We start from the raw sequence: 19,849 nt of genomic DNA, 5'->3' as shown, positions 1-19,849 counted from the left end.
GGGCTATGCCTACATAACGTGGACACTCTGATGTGATTACAGGGCAGATAGACTTTCTAATGGCTTGGCAGGTCACGGACCCACTCTAGGGTAAGCAAGTACTTGAGTCATGAATTTAGAGTAATGCAGTAATGTGAATCTTGTTTTTTTAATTTAATAAATGTACTCATTCAAAGATGAACGGGAAAACAAAACATTCAAAGTTATTTTAAAAAGCTAAATGGATAAAAACGCATCAATGTATTTCTATGTTACACATTTGCTCATGACGTGTAGCTTAAACTCTGTTCTATTGACAGAGTCAATTCATACTGTTGTTTAAATGTGTATTGTTAGGTAAAAGGCCATATAATCTTCAGTGCTAACGTAGGTGTATTGTGTATGTACAATACAGGTATGTATTTGTGTTCTGTGTATGCACACACTTTGACATTGAGTGTGTACAGCCATCTCAGTGGAGTTGTGGGGTCTGGGGTTGTTCAGGTGTCTTGACGCTGTGCTGGTCTCCGTCCATCTGTTGCTCTGAACGGTGAGTTCCTCAGGTCTGGGACAAAGCACATAGACACAACCACTGGAACTTAGCAAGGGATATCGATCTCCGATTGTACCGGGGGAAACTGTGGTAAACGCCTCATGATTTACATCCATATAAAGCATTCATGTATTTATATCGTGCCTTATAATGTGGCATTGACTATCAGCGTTCTTAACTCCATTTTGTAGATCATAAACTACAACGTAAGACTATAGTGCATAATGTATTCTAGCTGTAGTGGTTTGTCATACCTGTGATGATGTCCTCCAGGGCCCCATCCTTCACCTGAGGCTTCACCTGCCTCTTCTTCAGCTCCGCTATCAGGTCCATCTTGGGCATCATGGGAGACTGGCAGGGGTCAAAGGGTAAAGCTGACACACTGGCATGTGTAGTATGGGCCACACTAGAATGACTAGTCACTGGTCGATCAGTCACAAGGGAAGCTACAAAACGACAGTACTCCACCTCCTTTTATAACTGGCTGCATGGAATGTAGAGACTGTGGTGGATTGAGTTGGTATGGGTCTATAGTCTGTTGTTCTACCTTGTGTCCTGCAGCCTCTTTCTTTCTAGGGGAGGGAGACTCTGCTTGATTCTCACTGCTCTGGGCCTCCAGTCTCTTCTTCTGTTCATTATCCTTCTCTGCTTGCTGTGTGGGACACACACACAAAACAGGTCATTAGAGGCCCAAGGCAGCCTTTTAATCTCAATATCAAATAATTTCTGAGCAACAATTAAGTACCTTGCTGTGATTTGTTTTCAATTCAAATGGTAAAATAAACAAAAATAGCTTCTTAGCTAAATGCTATTTCTCATGCAAGAATTGTGCAAGGACTGTCTAGACATGGTCTGAGAGAGGGCCCTAACTGGAGCAGCCTAATAGGAGGAATGTGTAACCTGAAAACTAGCTGTTATTGGCAGAGAGGAGGGAAAACTTTCTTTGTTATTGGTCTATTAACTTACCAGGTGGTCCAAAACACACCACCCCACCCAGCCAAACAGCTCTTACACCAAAAGTGCATTATCATCATTTTCACAATTTCACAGTATTATTCAAACCTCAAATCACGTTTTTGACTGCACTGCCCCTTTAACAAACATGCATATAAATAGAAAATGCACCCACGATAGACACAAGTTAAACATAATGAGCTCTTTCCTTATCCTTTCCCATTACGGGGGCACCACCTCACCTTATAGGCCTTCATGAAGCGGACAAACGGAGGGAAAAACATGGAGGGTTGTGTGGTCTTGGGGTTCTCTCCAAAATACTCCACCACTGAGCCATACGCCTCCTAGCGGAGGAGGTGCGAGAGGAAGAGGAGGAGAGATGACGCTCACACTAAAATATGTATTGAACATCTTCTGTGGAATTATGTGTGTTGGATGTGTCTATTAAGTTCAAATGTTATGGAATTCCAACCTGAGCGGTCTTGCTGTCTTTGAGTAATGAGTCCAGTAATTCACTGTTTGTCTTGACAAAGTCCTTCAGCACTGTGTTGTCTTCCTGCACCAGGAACTCCTTCTTGGTCACTTCCATTCCTCTCTCCAGAGAGCGGATATCCTGAAGAATACTGTCCAGAGACACTGAAACACACAAACACAGGAGAGAAACAGGGGGTCAGATATTCTACTATGAAGGGCTGTACGTGTGTGTGTGTGTGTGTGTGTGTGTGTGTGTGTGTGTGTGTGTGTGTGTGTGTGTGTGTGTGTGTGTGTGTGTGTGTGTGTGTGTGTGTGTGTGTGTGTGTGTGTGTGTGTGTGTGTGTGTGTGTGTGTGTGTGTGTGTGTGTGTGTGTGTGTGTGTGTGTGTGCAACTGATGATTGCGTTCCCGTACCTAGGCCAGCCTTGTCCACAAAGTGCAGCTCAGTGTGGAAGTTGTTGAGCTCGGGGTATTTCTCCTGGACGATGCTGGATATGAAGTGTAGCAGGGTCTGGGACCGGTCAGTAGACTTGGTGTCCAGCAGCTGACAGGACAGAGACAAAGCGAGGAACAGATGGAGTCATCTCCCAAAGATGGACTGGCCTGCCTGTCACGATACCATAGCGCCCTCAACAGTCCAAAACCTTGCTTTAGCTAATAGCGACTTATTTATCGTCATAGAGTTTAAGCCATACTGTTTCAAGCCAGTTAATCTCTACCTTAGTGATGGTTCTATTAATGTTAAACAAGGGAAACAATTTTGCCTCAAGAGCAGGGGGGTACTCACCAGGTCCAGACTCTGCAGGCGGAACCCATAGGCTGCACCCCTCTTACTGCTGTTCATGTAGTTCCCAAAGGCTAGGATGATCTGGAGAGGAGGAGCCAGATGCAGAATGTGTTACATAGACAGTGCAGGCCTGTTTAAAGAGGCTCTCTGATTGGAGGTTAGCAGTGACGGACAGGGATGCCCTCCACTCACCTCTAACATCTTCTTCAGCTTGGCTGAGGACTTAATGGACATGGATGCTGTGATCATGGAGTTCAGTTGCTGTAGGTGAGATTATGAATGACTACAGTATCAGATTCTGAAGAAAGTCATTGTCGTACAGATACAATTTCATTGTCTCTCCTGAGCAACTGACTTACCGGCTGCAGACGTTTGACACTCTCGGGGAAGTTGCCCATGAAGGTGAGGGTGCTGATTCGCTGGGCCAGACGGGGGATCTTCCCAAAGCGCATCATGAAGCGGTCCTCCTCTGCCAGATCATCCAGCGGACGGCCCTCCTTCTCGTAGTTCTGGAGGAGCTTCAGCTCGTAGTCTGACGGGACAAACCTCTCCAGCAGCTCCAGGAAGTCCAGCCCCAATGCCTGCTGGTCATACCTGGAGAGGAGGAGGGAAAGGAGGAGGGAGGGAGGGAGAGAAGTAAGATAGTAAGGAAGGGACAAAAGAAGAGTGTTGGGGAAGGTGGGATATGAGGAGAAAGAGAATGAAGGGATTAAAGAGAACAAAAAGGCATAGAGAACTTAAATGAGTGAGAGAAATATGTTTACTAAGGAAAGGAACAGAATAGGAGCAGATATAGTTCCATACGTCTCGATAGCTGTGCAGATGTCTGCGGGGCTCCGGCCTCCCTTGCGTAGCGTGATGGCCAGGTTCTTGGCCTTGTTGCCCTCGATCAGGTTGACCTTGCTGGGTGCCTTCTGGGCCACCTTGACCTTAAGAGTGGACAGAGCTGCTGGAGGACCCTGGGCCTTGGTCTTAAACTGCTCCTCAAACGCCTCCATGTTCAGCTCCTGACACAACACACATAGAGATGGTTAGAGAGGGAGGGTAAGGAGGGGAGAGAGAGAAAGGGGGAGAGAGAGGCGGGAGGGTAAGGAGGAAGAGATTTATATATATATATATATATATATATATATAGAGAGAGAGAGAGAGAGAGAGAGAGAGAGAGGAGGAGAAAGAGGGTCAGGAAGAGGGGAGGAGAGGAAAGAGTGGAAAAAGGGGGTCAGAGGGAAGGTGAGAGAAGGGAGGATGGAAGAGTAGAGTTCAGTCAGCACTAGTATATGTGTGGAGGTTTGGTCTTACCCCTAAGACCTGCTCGTCGTCCAGCTCGTGGAAGACCGTGCCAGTCACCTGGTTGGGCTTCAGTGCCTGCCAGTTGAGCAAAGGCATCCGGAACTTAGTCTGGATGGGTTTCCTGCTTTTACCTCCTGAGAGAAAGAGAGAGAGTAGGTTGAGAGAATCAATCACAGTTGTCAATCGCCAGTGCACTCATTTTACCCTTCAGCAAATTAGACGTATACAAATTCATGAGATTGACTGACAATCTGATTAGCATAGAGCTCTCTCCTATTTGACCTCTCACACCCTAATCTCTTTAATCTCTCCTCTATATTCATGATCTCCCCTCTCAATTTTCTAATCTCTGCTGTAGATCGCTACTGGAGCGGAATAGGTGAAATGGTATCAAATACATCAAGCACATGGTTTCCACATGTTTGATGCCATTCCATTCGCTCAGTTCCAGACATTATTATGAGCCGTCCTCCCCTCGGCAGCCTCCACTGATATACACATGTAACTGCCAGAATAATGGAAACACTTAAGATACAAAGTATATTGAATTCAGCAATGAACTTACTATTATGCTTATGGTCATGTATAAAAATGCTGGGCAGGCCATTATTTTGGCTACCATGGCTATGTCCCCATATGATGACAATGCCCCTATTTACAGGGCACGAATGTTCACTGAATTGTGTTGATGAACAATGCAAATCATATGCCATGGGCTTTTCAGTCTCAGATCTCAACCCAATTAGACACTTATGGGAGATTCTGAAGTGGCTTCTAAGACAGCATTTTCCACCACATCAACAAAACGCAAAATGATGGAATTCCTCGTGGAAGAATGGTGTCGCATCCCTCCAATAGAGTTCCAGACACTTGTAGAATTTATTCCAAAGTGCATTGAAGCTGTTCTGGACCTATTAAGACACTTGATGTAGGTGTTTCCTTTATTTTGGCAGCTACCTGTATATTTCTAATGAAAGCAGTTAAGAGTCACCTTACCGGCTTGGCTGTCTCCAGAAGGTGGGCCTCCTGGTGGGGGAGGAGGTCCTGCGCCGGGTGGAGGAGGAGGTGGGGGCGGACCTCCACCGGGAGGAGGGGGCGGAGGAGGGGGAGGTGGGCCACCGGAGCCATGTGGGGGAGGAGGAGGAGGAGGTGGTGGAGGGGGTGGGGGAGCAGGTCCACCAGGCCCAGGAGGTGGAGGGGGAGGAGGAGGAGGGGGGGACAGAAGAGATGGCTGAGGAGGGAGTGGCATCAGGGACATCTAGGCCAGGGGCAGTGGGACCAGTGGAGCTGAGCAGGGGCTCAGAGGCTGGGGCGGGGGCGTACTCGATGATGGTGACAGGCACCACCTGGAGGTCTAGGGCCCCAGAGGGGGTGCGTCCCAGGCGGATCAGCCCTCGGTCCTGCAGCTCCTGCACCTTGAGTTCCAGCTCAGAGGATGGCTGGCTTAGACGCTCTCTATCCCGCTCCCTCTCCTGGCTCATCTCCCTCTCCCTCTCTCTCTGCTGCAGAGAACTGACCTGGGAACAGGAGTCCCGCAGGCTCTCCTGTCAGTCGCACACACAAAGGCAAGGAAAAGTTATTATCGCAAAACCACACACATACCTTTCTGTCTGATACACTATATTGCAAACAGTCCACAGTTCATTGTACAGTGCAGACCTTGAGCAGCTCTGTCTCCTTGGTGGCTTGGAGGAGCTGTTTCCCCAGTTCAGCCATCCTCTCTGCAGACTGGCTCTCAATCTCCTCTAGCCTGGCACTCAGCTACAAAAACACAACACGACACAGCACAGCACAACACATGACACAACACAACACGACACGACACAACATGCCAACACAACATGCCAACACAACATGCCAACACAACATGCCAACACAACATGCCAACACAACATGCCAACACAACATTCGGAGGTCACAGACAGAGTCATAGAGTAATTGCTGGCCTTTTTCAGACGTGTGATTTGAATGAACGAGACTGTGTGTGTACAGTATGTATCACTGACCTGTGAGTTGTGCTCCCGCAGTTCGTCCACATGCTCCAGCACCCCGCCCCTGTTCTCTGCATCCTCCAGCAGAGCCCCCACATCAAACACGTTGTCCAGGTAGGCCTGAATCTGAACCTGCAGCTTCTCACTCTCCGTCAGCTTCAGAGACTGACACACACACACGACCATCGTTATCATGACGGTTTCATTTCAGTTTGAAGGAGTTGGTTTTGCGGTTGTGACGGTTCCATATCCAACAATGAGACGAGATGAATGGAGTGTTTACCTCTAGGTACTGGTCCAGTCCGTGGTGAGTGAACTCATATTGCAGGTGCACACGGAAGTTCATATTCTCCACCGAATGCACCACAATGTTAATGAACTGCATGCAGGCCACCTGGCGAGAGGGATCATCATATTTGATCTTTAACCTTTCAGAACTACATTGTGAGTAAAATGCAAACACATCAGCCAGGAGACTTAAAGCCGTTGTGTGTCCACGTACCATGAAGTCAATGTTGCTGTCATCGTTGCTAAAGTACTCCATCAGTTTCTCAAAGCGGTTCTTCTCTCCGCTCACCTGAGGGAAAGGACGTTCCTGGTTTCAGTAACACAGTCGTGCACTTCAACAGATGTCCACACGAGTGTGTACATTTTACTACTTGGTTCAGTGTGTGTGTTTTGTATTCATAGAAAGCTGATCAAATTGGTCCACTTCTGCTTTAAACATTTCTAACATTAAATCTATTGTTGGTCGTGGTGGTCACCAACATGGAGAGTCTATGTCGATATCAGTTGAATCAGTTCAGACTACATAACAGTTGTATAAAAGGGGCCCTTCAGTATGGTGAGGACTGGTTACGCACTCACAACATGATGTCTTCGTGTGAGTGTGTTTTAGAGTTCTAAGTGTGCTTGGTGTGACTAAGACAGGGTGTGTCGTGTATCAGTCGTGAGATTACTTAGAAGAGAATAATCTTGGTCCCGAGAACACACGAATGAGTCGGCTAAGGTGAGATGATACAGTACATATTGGTAAAGTAAAGTCCGCTATAGTGTGGCTAAGATTGGTAAATCCCTTCACCTCCTTGAGGTTGTCGAAGGCGGCGAGAATGATGTCATGACCGTCCCTCACAAGACACACAGCAGCCAACAGCTCCAACACCAGGGCTTTGGTTCTGAAGAGACCAGGAATATAATACCACATCACACACACACACACATCACACACACATACACAAGCATGCACACACTCATCACACACACAGGTGTTCATACCTGGGGTTCTTGTTGTTGAGACTGAGAGTGATCTCGTTGACGCAGCGTGGGTGAGTCATAACTTGGTTGAAGCCCGACTGAAAAAGTGATAATTAGCATTGGAATTTCACAATTTCACACTCCATATCACAGTCATGCCCACACACCACACAACACACACACACACCTGGTAGTTCATGATGGCACGCAGACACATGATGCACACATGGACGTCGTCCCTCTGACTGGCCAATCGAGAGATCTTCTGAGTTCTCCTACTCTGGGCCAGAGAGGTTATTCTGCAAAGGAGATATTGAGAGGATGGAGGAGATGGTGGTCACTGGTCAGAAGGTCCCACTTTTCAGTAGAATATGTTTGGTGAGATTTATCCTGTGGTCTCTAAGGCTTGCTGGGTGAGACTCGGGTCTCATAACGGCTGATGGTTCTTACCGTACGGTGAGGGCGCGGGCTGCTCTGGTCATGCCGTGTGTAGGGGAGCTTCCTGCACTCTTATTCAGGTCCTCCATGGATCTCTCCACTGGCTTCCCTCTCTCTGACAGTGTTCCCCCATTCTCAGCACCCTCCAACTCAAACCTATAGACACATTCCCAAATAAACAAACATATAGTCACGTATAGATAATCAAACATTAAATCTACAGGACCAGTCAAAAGTGTGGACGCACCTACTCGTTCAAGGGCTTTTCTTTATTTTGACTATTTTCTCCATTGTAGAATAATAGTGAAGAAATCATAACTATGAAATAACACAAATGGAAACACCCTTTGCCTTGATGACAGCTTTGCACAGTCTCTGCATTCTCTCAACCAGCTTCATGAGGTAGTCACCTGGAATGCATTTCAATGAACAGGTGTGCCTTGTTAAAAGTTCATTTGTGGAATTTCTTTCCTCAATGCGTTTGAGCCAATCAGTTGTGTTGTGACAAGGTAGGGATGGTATACAGAAGATAGCACAATTGGGTAAAATACCAAGTCCATATTATGGCAAGAACAGCTCAAATAAGCAAATAGAAACGACAGTCCAGCATTACTTTAAGACATGAAGGTCAGTCATTACAGAAAATGTCAAGAACTTTTCTTCAAGTGCAGTCGCAAAAACCATCAAGCGCTATGATGAAACTGGTTCTCATGAGAACTGCCACAGGAAAGGAAGACCCAGAGTTACATCTGCTGCAGAGGATAAGTTCATTAGAGTTAACTGAACCTCAGATTGCAGCCCACATCTCAACATTAACTAGTCAGAGGAGACTGCGTGAATCAGGTCTTCATGGTCGAATTGCAGCAAATAAACCACTACTAAAGGACAGCAATAAGAAGAAGAGACTCGCTTGGGCCTAGAAACACGAGCAATGGACATAAGACTGGTGAAAATCTGTCCTTTGGTCTGATGAGTTCAAATTTGAGATTTTTGGTTCCAACCGCCATGTTTTTGTGAGACACAGAGTAGGTGAATGGATTATCTCCACATGTGTGGTTCCCACTGTGAAGCATGGAGGAGGAGGTGTGATGGTGTGGAGGTGCTTTGCTGGTGACACTGTCTGTGATTTATTTAGAATTCAAGGTACACTTGACCTGCATGGCTACCACAGCATTCTGCAACGATGCGCTATCCCTTCTTGTTTGAGCTTAGTGGGACAATCATTTGTTTTTCAACAGGACAATGACTTAAAACACACCTCCAGGCTGTGTAAGGGCTATTTGACCAAGAAGAAGAGTGAGGGTGCTGCATCAGATGACCTGGCCTCCACAATCACCCAATCTCAACCCAATTGAGATGGTTTGGGATGAGTTGGACCGCAGAGTGAAGGAAAAGTAGTCAACAAGTGCTCAGCATATGTGAGAACTCCTCCAAGACTGTTGGAAAAGCATTCCTCTTGAAGCTGGTTGAGAGAATGCCAAGAGTGTTCAAAGCTGTCATCAAGGCAAAGGGTGACTACTTTGAAGAATCTAAAATCTAAAATATATTTTGATTTGTTTAACAATTTTTTGGTTACTACATGATTCCATATGTGTTATTTCATAGTTTTGATGTCTTAACTATTATTCTACAATGTAGAAAATAGTACAAATAAAGAAAAACCCTTGAATGGGTAGGTGTGTCCAAACTTTTGACTGGTACTGTATGTCTCATTGATATTGTACGGGATTGTAAGGGGAGAATGCAGGGATACTCACGAAGCGTCACACTGGGCGTAGGACAGGTAATCCACCAGTACATCCAAACCCTGGTTCTCCTCATTCAGAAACTCCTGGGCCCAGCTATAATAGAGAGAAGGAGAATTAGAACCCGATACTACTTTAATACTTTAAGGACACTTGAGTCAGTCATACTGACTGATGGGATAACTGTGGGACCAGTCCTGGTCAAACCGAACATAGCAGGCGTAAAAGAAAAGCCTGAAACTAGATCCCCTACATACTGGTCTTGACGAGAAGACGAAAGAAAAAAAAACTGTCAGGGGAGGTTCTCATCTGCATTGTTCAACCAATCCAGTAAATGTGGAGGAGGAGTTAAGATAGAGTGTCGCCTTATTAACGTCCGAAAGTGGAAGTTGCGTCACAGGCTCTCTTTCCATTTCCCATGAAAACCGGAACATCTGGTTGTTGAGGACTCGGCAGAGGCTAATCCTGGTCCAGTCACTCACCCAATATGATTAGTGCGGAGGGAGATCTCCAGCTCTCTCAATACCTGGGTGGACTCCTGGACCCGCCTCTTGAACTGAAATAGGCCAAAACCATACAAAGAAGCTCTATGAATGGAGGAAACACACAAACCTTTATATCAGTAGTTCAGAAGTTGTTCTAATGAGGCCTTATATTACTGGCTTAATGGCTTTGTCATAAAATGCAAACACATACTACTACTGTAGATGTAATATTGTTATCCCATTGTTCCAAAACACGCATTACTTCTTAAAATCCCTGGCTACGGTGAGAATGACTAGAAGCTCTATGTACGTGAGAGGGGGGGGGGGTACTGAACACCCACCCTGCGGGTCACTCCTCCTTGGTCCTGATAGAAGCTTTTGATCTTGGTCAGATAGGTAGAGGGAGGGTTCTTCACTTGGAACCGCTCCTGACCACACAGAATGGAGGGAGGAAGGAGAAGGGGATGAGGGGGGGAGGGTGAGTGAGAAGACAAATGACAATGAGCACCGCAAACCACTCTGTTACCATGCCAACCTGCTGAAGGGAAACATGCTTACCACAGGAACCCATCAGAGGTGTCGTGTTTTGCTAGAAGACTTTATGACCTTTTTGCACTCTAACCTACATTACAAATCGGCAACCAGACAACAGCAATACACATTTATTTTTCTTCACGGTTATGTCCGTACGCTGTGTTTTTACAACACTTAATCTCAGATACAATCAGGGGTTACTCTTTATTTTAACGGTCTGTAATAAACCATTTATAAGGCATTTACAAAAACATTACACACCATTTATGGTTAGGGATAGGTATGGGTTAGGGTTAAATAGTGCTCGCTTTAGATTAGGGACTGCAAAAATACCTTACTTATGATTAGTTAATGGTTTATACATGTGGGAGTAATGATTAATAAATGGTTTATTACGGACCGTTGAAATAAAGCATTACCCAATCATGTAGAACTGTGTATGTACTAGTGCATGAACCAATCACCCCATGTAAGGCTCCCAACAAGAGGTCATGTTCTTACCTGATCACAGATCAGCTCCCACTTCTTGTCATTGTCATACTGACTCAACAGCTTCAGCTTGTCTGGAGGCAAGTTCATATAGCTCTGAGAATAGAATAAGGTGCACTTCAAAAACCTACATCAATGATGACATGAAACTGTTACTGTGACTACAACTGGGGCCTTTGGGGATCTTGTATTTAAATGAACTCTGAGCGGTCTACAATGGCATGTTACTCAGTAGACTTACATTAAGCAGTGCCTGCATAATAATATAATCATAAATAAGACTTTTCTTTCAATTCTTTCTTCACTACCAACCTGCCAATGCTCTTGTGCACATTGTCATAACGCTTCCTGTTCATGCCATGCTGTTCAAATGTGATCAGAAACCACAGATGTCCCCACCAGAGGTATTAGTGAATGCTATCATCATCCTACACCAAGGAGATGACTCGCTGTTTACATGTATTGCTGGTAACTAATGGAAACCATTCGTGAGCATGTATCATGTCTAGTCATGAGCATTTTCAAACACATACAGATAATGCTTCTCCATTCATCATTGAATGTAGCGGGCCTATACAGTAGTCGTTTAGCCAGGATCTGTTTGAGTGAGTTGGAAGTGGATTTAACCTGATTGATTCAATAGTTATTAGTCTCTATGACAGGTGAACCACGTGGCCCTTTCTACAAGGTGAAGCTGATTCAACTCTGTCATGCCTATTGATTAACATGGGAAAATAACAAAATATATTGTAAGCATCATTCTCATGTGACACGACACACACAATTACCCCATAGATGTTGCTGGCCAAACTAACCGCTAATGAAAGTTGTTTATTTCAGTCATCTAAGACGAGCGATGTTTAAGTTGAGGCAGTCTTGGGCCTACTAAGAAAGGGTGTGGACTGTGGTTAGATACGCAGAATTGAATGTTCTCAAGCGACAGTTTGTGGCTTCCTCTTTACACTTTAACAAACCCCTGAGGTTTGACATGTGTGCCCCAGTTAGTGTGGGCTTTGCTGGGGACATAGCTATAGGGTTTGGGTGGGGTACAGTATGGGAGGGACCGATGGTGGATTATGAAGGACAAAGACGAGCAACAGAAAACGAAATGTACTCAATGTGTATGTGAATATTTGCTGTACATACACATGAGGTTGCTCATACACACATACCCACTCAGAAAGACATATAGTCTTGTACACATTAACGCACGCGCACACACATTTTTGAGTATGTGTCGTTCCATTTGAGGCCGATTGGATGTACTGCCAAATTCTGTATAACGACGTTGGAGGCGGCTTATGGTAGAGAAATTAACATTCAATTCTTTGGCAACAACTCTGTTGGACATTCATGCAGTCAGCATGCCAATCACACCCTCCCTCATAACTTGTGGCATTGTGTTGTGTGACAAAACTGCACTTTTTAGAGTGGCATTTTGTTGTCACCAGCACAAGGTGCACCTGTGTAATGATCATGCTGTTTAATCAGGTTCTTGATATGCCACATCTGTCAGGTGGATGGATTATCTTGGCAAAGGAGAAATGCGCGCTAACTGCTTGCAACCCAACTTCTTACAAGTTCTGTTAAATCCAGCGATATAAAAGGGATCTCTATTGCTGACAGAGATATTATCATCAGTCAACTTACAGATGACACCACCCTTTTTTTGAAAGATGCTGACCAGATTCCTAGAGCAGTCGATGTAATCAATATTTTTTCCAAAGCATCTGGTCTTTGCCTAAACCTTAATAAGTGTGAATTGTTTGCTGTTAAAGACCGTGTGATATATATATATATATATGCAATATTCCAGTCAAGGAAGAAGTAACATACCTTGGGATTACCATATCTAAAGATCAACAGGAAAGATGCTCATTAAATTTCATACCTATTATGGAAAAAAACAAAAAGAAGTTGAACCATTGGTTGCAGAGGGATTTATCCTTGAAAGGTTGAGAATTGCTTTCTAAAGCTGAAGGTATCTCCAGACTTACTTATGCAGCCCAGTCCCGACATCTTGACAACAAAATAGGTAAAGCTGTTGCTTTTCAACTTCGTCTGGAAAAATCGTACACATTATATTAGGAAATCTGTCGTTATGAACACATATGAATATGGTGGTGTCAATTTCTTTGATTTTCCTACTTTGAATAATAGTGATAAATTGGGATAAACATTTCTTAAAGAATTCTTAAGGAATTTCATCCCTCATTATATCTTCTCCCATTTTGGTGGCTTCAATTTTATGTTACTTTGTAACTATAACATTGATAAGATTCCTACAAAATGTGTATTCTTACCGTGGTCGTTAATAAATAAACATAATTTTTCATCGCATTGGTATTTCATTTGGAACAATAGGATATTTTGTATAGAAACAAGTCTTTATTTTTTTAAAGAACTGGTTTAATAACAGAAACAGACATTTGCATCCTGCAGCACAAACTCCAAATAAGTTCTTGGACACTGTAAAGTCCATGGAGAATAAGAGCATACTCTAGACCCAAACTGCTACAGACCTATATCTATCCTACCCTGCCTTTCTAAGGTCTTCGAAAACCACGTGAACAATCAGATCACCGACCATTTAGAATCCCACCGTATCTTCTCAGCTATGCAATCTGGTTTACGAGCTGGTCATGGGTTCACCTCAGCCACGCTCAAGGTCCTAAACAATATCATAACCGCCATCGATAAGAGACAATACTGTGCAGCTGTATTCATAGACCTGGCCAAGGCTTTCGACTCTGTCAATCACCACATTCTTATCGGCAGACTCAACAGCCTTGGTTTCTCAAATGACTACCTCGCCTGGTTCACCAACTACTTCTCAGACAGAGAAGTGTGTCAAATCGAAAGGACTGTTGTCCGGACCTCTGGCAGTCTCTATGGGGGTGCCACAGGGTTCAATTCTCAGGCCGACTCTTTTCTCTGTATACATCAATGATGTCGCTCTTGCTGCTGGTGATTCTCTGATCTACCCCTACACAGACGATACCATTCTGTATACTTCTGGCCCTTCTTTGGACACTGGGTTAACTAACCTCCAGAAGAGATTCAATGCCATACAACTCTCCTTCCATGGCCTCCAACTGCTCTGAAATGCAAGTAACAATAAATGCATGCTCTTCAACCAATCGCTATCAGCACCTGCCCCCCCGCCCTTCCAACATGACTACTCTGGACGGTCCTGACTTAGAATATGTGGACAACTACAAAAACCTAGGTGTCTGGTTAGACTGTAAACTCTCCTTCCAGACTCACATTAAGCATCTCCAATCCAAAATTAAATCTAGAATCGACTTCCTATTTTGCAACAAAGCATCCTTCACTCATGCTGCCAAATATACCCTCGTAAAACTGACTATCCTACCGATCCTTGACTTCGGCGATGTAATTTACAAAATATCCTCCAACACTCTACTTAGCAAATTGGATGCAGTCTATCACAGTGCCATCCGTTTTGTCACTAAAGCCACATATACTACCCACCACTGCGACCTGTAATCTCTCGTTGGCTGGCCCTAGCTTCATATTTGTTGCCAATCCCACTAGCTCCAGGTCATCTATAAGTCTTTGCTAAGTAAAGCCCCACCTTATCTCAGCTTACTGGTCACCATAGCAGCACCCACCCATAGCACGCCCTCCAGCAGGTATATTTTACTGGTCACCCCCAAAGCCAATTTCTCCTTTGGCCGCCTTTCCTTCCAGTTCTCTGCTGCCAATGACTGGAACGAATTGCAAAAATCACTGAAGCTGGAGACTCATATCTCCCTCACTAACTTTAAGCACCAGCTGTCAGAGCGGCTCACAGATCACTGCACCTGTACATAGCCCATCTGTAAATAGCCCAATCAACTACCTCATCCCCATACTGTTATTATTCTTTTTTGCTTCTTTGCACCCCAGTACTTCTACTTGCACATTCATCTTCTGCACATCTATCACTCCAGTTTTTAATTGCTAAATTGTAATTATTTTGCCACCATGGCCTATTTATTGCCTTACCTCCCTTATTTTATCTCATTTGCACACACTGTATATAGACTTTCTTTCTATTGTGTTATTGACTGTATGTTTGTTTATTCCATGTGTAACTCTGTGTTGTTGTATGTGTCGCACTGCTTTGCTTTATCTTGGCCAGGTTGCAGTTGTAAATGAGAACTTGTTCTCAACTGGCCTCCCTGGTTAAATAAAGGTTAAATAAAAAAGAAAAATAATAATAATAATCATATCCTGCTGGTGAGTCAACTTTTTAATGCAGAAGGACCGTTACTCAATTATGAGGAATTTTCTCATTACAACATCCCTGTTACAACAAGAGAGTTCACCATAGTCTTTGATGCTATTCCATCTGGAACTCTCATGTTGTTTAGAGGTGTAACCAGATCTCACCTTGACCTTCCCTCGCTTAATCCAGTTGACTCTCCAATGGGAACAATGTGTTTCTCCTTGCTCCCTCAGAACAACAGATCTATACGTGCTTTATTTCAAAGGGATATTGAATCCATTCCTTATTTCACAACTTACTGGAATACATTTGTCAATAATAGCTGTTAGAACAAATACCTGCTTGTTAACAATGTCAAAGAGGTCTCTACCTGTGAATGGAACTTATAGGTTTAAATGAATGATTAGAATATTCCACCCTGAAATCATATAATTGTATGAAATTGAGTAGTCAGTAAAATTATATATCTGTGAGTGTAGTTTTAGTCAGAATTAGGGTAAAACAATATATCTGTACAATATGTCTTTATAGTACCTTAAATACAGACTGTCTGAGCAAAATTCGGACCTGACTAGAGATTTGGGAGAGGACAGCGAGTACGTCTCAAGGTCCCAAGGTCTCCCTAACCTCTGTCGGCTGGGTAGTGAGACAGTATGTGCGTAGGATAACTTCTGTTTGTGTGTGAAAGTATGTGTGTAAGAGCCAGTATAAAATGAATGGTTTTGTACAACGAACCAGCATTTATTTTGAAATTGTCTACATGTAAAGAAATTATGGCAAGACATTCATAGTTTATAATTGTTTATATTCTTGATGACTTTTGGTTTTTTTTTAAATGGGAGAATGTGCTGCTGGGTTTCCTGAACTATAATCGAATTTCATATTCATAAATGTAAATTCACTCGTAAAGAAAACACTCCTTTCTATAAGGAATTCGAGCAGTACATTAAGACCATTCTACATTCTTCTGATAAGAAAGCTGTAAAAAAAATCAATTTATTTGTATGTTTTAAGGTCTTTGTATAATCTATCATTTGTTATTATACCTAGCATATGTTATCATTGTCTGTTTGTATACTTCTTGTATGTATACTGATTTTTCTGCCATAAAAATAAATCAAACAAATTTGTGCACAAAATATGAGAGAAATAAGCTTTTTGTGCGTATTTCTGGGATCTTTTATTTCAGTCCATGAGAAATGGGCCCAAAACTTTACATGTTGCGTTTATGTTTTTGTTCAGTTTTTGCTTTCATTTTCACATATGTTGTATCTTAGATCCTATTTGACATAATCTGAGGTGTTTGTGTCGTGCCCGCCATTGGTTGAGGCACAGCATACTCTTAAATATGTTTATATTCACTCATAAAAAGAAATCAAGAAATTATTAAATAGTTCCAATCCCTGTTTGTAAGCTTTTAAATTATTTCAAATGCAACTGTTTATCTTTTCCAGTGCAAAATGGGTCAACTTTGAGCTCTTCCATCTCCTAAATGTTTTGGCACTCGGGTCCGAAAAGTGACTTCCTCACCACTTCTACCATAGGAAAATATGTATAGAAAGTTAAGTTGAAATCAAAAGGGGTGTGGTCAAAAGTGATTGAAATCAAATGGAACGACCCATATCTCAATTTAGAGACCCTATACGGGTACCACAGTATGAGTAATAATACCCATAAAACTTATCAGTCAAACAAGGAAATGGCTCCAATCGTTTTTACACTATTCATTTTTCCCATAGGGGATTTTAGAAACAGTTTAATGCTAATTAGCTGCTAATTGGGCTATTATACAGAACTACAAATGCCATGATGGTCTGGACGAGACCACCAAATCGAGGCAAAGGTAAGAATCTCTGGATTAACTATCTAATGTTAGCTACATTTTAAAATTAATAAATTGCCTACATTTCGTTAAATTGATAATTATTTTAATTCTCTTGTGCAAGTTTTAAATTGACACAATAATTGTTCGCAAAAGTGTCAGCTAGAGATGAAGTGCAGGAGCTTGCTGGGATTTGTAGTCTTGCATGATGTCTACTTTGATGCTAATTAGCATTTTCTAATCTGAGAGTAAATGGAGCCGAATATCTTGATAAAAGTCACCTTGTCCGTGAGAGATTTACATGGTTATCAAAACGTCACGTCAGGGTAAGTCTACACGAAACACAGCGCTTTTTTGAAGTGTTTCTAAAATTCCCTATGGGAAAATGAATGATGGGGAAATGATTTTGCTGTTTGATCCCTAGGTTTTATGGGCATTATGACACTTCCTCTGTGGGGAAGTGTCATAATATAGAACCCGAGGGGAAGTCCTGTTCTCAGTTTCAACAGGTTGTTCCATTCTTACTGTCACCCTGAGCCCGGACACTCCTCTCAAAAAATAAGCATTATTACTTTTACCTAATATCTCCTCTCACACATTGCCACATACCTAAACATATCTGCTTGTGTGAGTGCTCTCAGTGCCGTATTAGGTCTGTTTGAAATCTAGACTAGAGCAGGTAAGCATTTACTGTTGAAAGAAAGAGGAAGTCAGGTCATGCGCTGAAAGAGCAGGCTGGTAGAGAGGACAGTGGGCAGGAAATGGCTTAGGCTAAATAAGTGTCTGTACCACAGACATATTAGCTAATAGTTATCACACTGCACAGACAGCCTACATGCATCAGACATAAAAGGTGTATGCATGAAAAGATAGTTTTACTGCCAGGATGCCACGTCTTTCGTGTGTCTCCATATCTAGTGCCTAAATGTGGGATTCAAACTGCTTGCGCTACTCATGATTTACTAATAGTTTCTACAGATAAGGCCTCGTTCCCCTGAGATGTCCTGCTTCTTCTGTAGAAACAGCCGTGCTTCTAGTATTGGATTGATAGCATTATGTTGTCCTCCATATGTGTTAACTGATGGGAAAGGACATGTTGAAATATTTGAGAAACATTTGCCTTTTCTGTCTTAGTCTGTTGTCTCTTTCGTGCAAAATCTATTGCTTAATCCAGCACTGTGCCCTTATGGTGTCTCCGGTTCATCTAAGAGGGAGGACTGCAGTCGAAGGTCTATGAGATCATTTGAACACAGGCTGAGCAGAGAGGCCGATTTCAAAATATCTAAAAGAGGATGTGAGCTTTTGGATGGGATTGAGGCCAACAAAATGTCAGCTCTCTTTACTAACATGACTGGCTGCAGTGAGAGAGACGGCATTGTTTTTTAACAGGAATCAGAATTACCTTGACAGAATAATTAAAATGTGAAGCTGAATCTATTTTCTCTCAGACATTTGGCACCCAGCATATTTAAGTGAGTGATTTCACCTGTTCCTTTAGATATCAGTGCAGTACATACAGTAGGTGTGTGATGCGTCTAAAGTCCTGTGTGATTGTGTCTGTATTTCTGCGTGTTGGTATGCATGATGTTTCTCCCCTCGTGTCCTGCCACTCACCAGAACCACACTGAAGCGCTCCTCCAGCTCGTCCTCTGGAGGCACGGGCAGCTTGGGGGGAGCAGGCTGCTTCTTCTGCAGGGTCGGGGTGGGGTCACTCAGGCCCGTTCCTGACCCCACAGAGTGCTTGGCCTCCCTGCCATCTGCCTGCTCTATTCCCCCCACGGCATTCCCCATCACCAACCTGAACAGGTAATCCAGGGGAAAGGTTCAAAAAACACACTCTTTTATCTGGAAGTGCTAATAGGCCTGACTCCAAAACAGACTGAAACCCCAACGCAGATGTCTGCAAACCTGTCCACACTGAAAAAGGTAGCTAGTTTGTTCCAATGTAGGGCAGTCCGATGAATTTCCCCAAAAAAGAGAGAAGGTGAATAAAAACAGGTCTTGGAATCCTTGGTCCTTCAACGTCTCTAGGAGATTAGGCGGGTGGATAGAACAACCACTGGCCTACTGCAATTGTCTTGGTCCTGAGGTGAGGATGTTTGATGGAGCAACATCTTTCCTCCTAATCCCGTATCTCCTCCACTGTCCTCACTCTCTGCTGGACAACAGGTGTTACTGGGAAAAAAAATCGGAACAAGTTGAAACCTGAAAAGTGGCGCCTGTTGAAGCAAGATGTTGTTTTTACTATTTAATTGTTCATAGTTCCTACAGTGAGCTCATCACAGACAGGCGGGGCACGGGTGTTACAGGAAGGAGAGGGGAGTTTGACGCAGTCGTTGCAACAGAGGCAGAAACCGCATAACGAGAAAAAGCAGAAGAGTAACTTCCTGCTGTGTGTGAGAGAAACAAAACTACAAGGGGGTGGAGAGAGGAGACTGAGGGAGAAGCAGAGAGGGTGTGGTTGGAGAAGATGGACAAGAGAGTAAAGTGGAGGGGTGGAGAGAGGAGACTGAGGGAGAAGCAGAGAGGGTGTGATTGGAGAAGATGGACAAGAGAGTAAAGTGGAGGGGTGGAGAGAGGAGACTGAGGGAGAAGCAGAGAGGGTGTGATTGGAGAAGATGGACAAGAGAGTAAAGTGGAGGGGTGGAGAGAGGAGACTGAGGGAGAAGCAGAGAGGGTGTGGTTGGAGAAGATGGACAAGAGAGTAAAGTGGAGGGGTGGAAAAAAGAAGGGATAACGGAAGACTATATAGGTGTATTGGGCCCATAGTCATATGAGCTAGGAAGTAACTACACGTATCTGGCCTCGTGAATGGTCTGTG

The 19,849-nt window shown here is 43.6% G+C and overlaps 1 protein-coding gene across 1 annotated transcript; it reads right to left on the bottom strand.

Moving 5' to 3' along the window:
* Positions 1–129: 129 nt before the first annotated feature.
* Positions 130–19,367, bottom strand: LOC118370829 (formin-like protein 1). Its single transcript, XM_052518733.1, has 26 exons — positions 18,643–19,367; positions 10,985–11,068; positions 10,291–10,377; positions 9,947–10,020; positions 9,477–9,560; positions 7,732–7,875; positions 7,469–7,580; positions 7,303–7,379; positions 7,109–7,202; positions 6,530–6,604; positions 6,311–6,421; positions 6,043–6,192; positions 5,696–5,797; positions 5,295–5,580; positions 5,033–5,209; positions 4,046–4,170; positions 3,551–3,753; positions 3,106–3,340; positions 2,939–3,007; positions 2,747–2,827; positions 2,374–2,503; positions 1,959–2,122; positions 1,729–1,830; positions 1,080–1,184; positions 787–883; positions 130–544 (listed from the first exon to the last, which is right to left on the bottom strand). The coding sequence occupies exons 1-26, from the start codon at positions 18,817–18,819 to the stop codon at positions 480–482; spliced, it is 3,210 nt and encodes a 1,069-aa protein (XP_052374693.1). The 5' UTR covers positions 18,820–19,367; the 3' UTR covers positions 130–479.
* Between the last annotated feature and the right edge of the window lie 482 nt (positions 19,368–19,849).

The sequence above is a fragment of the Oncorhynchus keta genome, chromosome 5 (genome assembly GCF_023373465.1).
Source record: "Oncorhynchus keta strain PuntledgeMale-10-30-2019 chromosome 5, Oket_V2, whole genome shotgun sequence".
NCBI lineage: Eukaryota > Metazoa > Chordata > Actinopteri > Salmoniformes > Salmonidae > Oncorhynchus > Oncorhynchus keta.
Note: the sequence above shows the minus strand (reverse complement) of the source record. Positions and strands in the feature narration are given on the sequence as shown.

Bases quoted from the DNA above. Each gene is read 5' to 3' on its own strand.
- LOC118370829 (XM_052518733.1), bottom strand. From the start codon at position 18,819: ATGGGGAATGCCGTGGGGGGAATAGAGCAGGCAGATGGCAGGGAGGCC. The intron at 7,380-7,468 runs GTGTGTGTGTGT...TCACTTTTTCAG, and splicing joins GTGCCATCATGAACTACCAG to TCGGGCTTCAACCAAGTTAT. The intron at 6,193-6,310 runs GTAAACACTCCA...TGTGTGTGTCAG, and splicing joins GACTGGACCAGTACCTAGAG to TCTCTGAAGCTGACGGAGAG.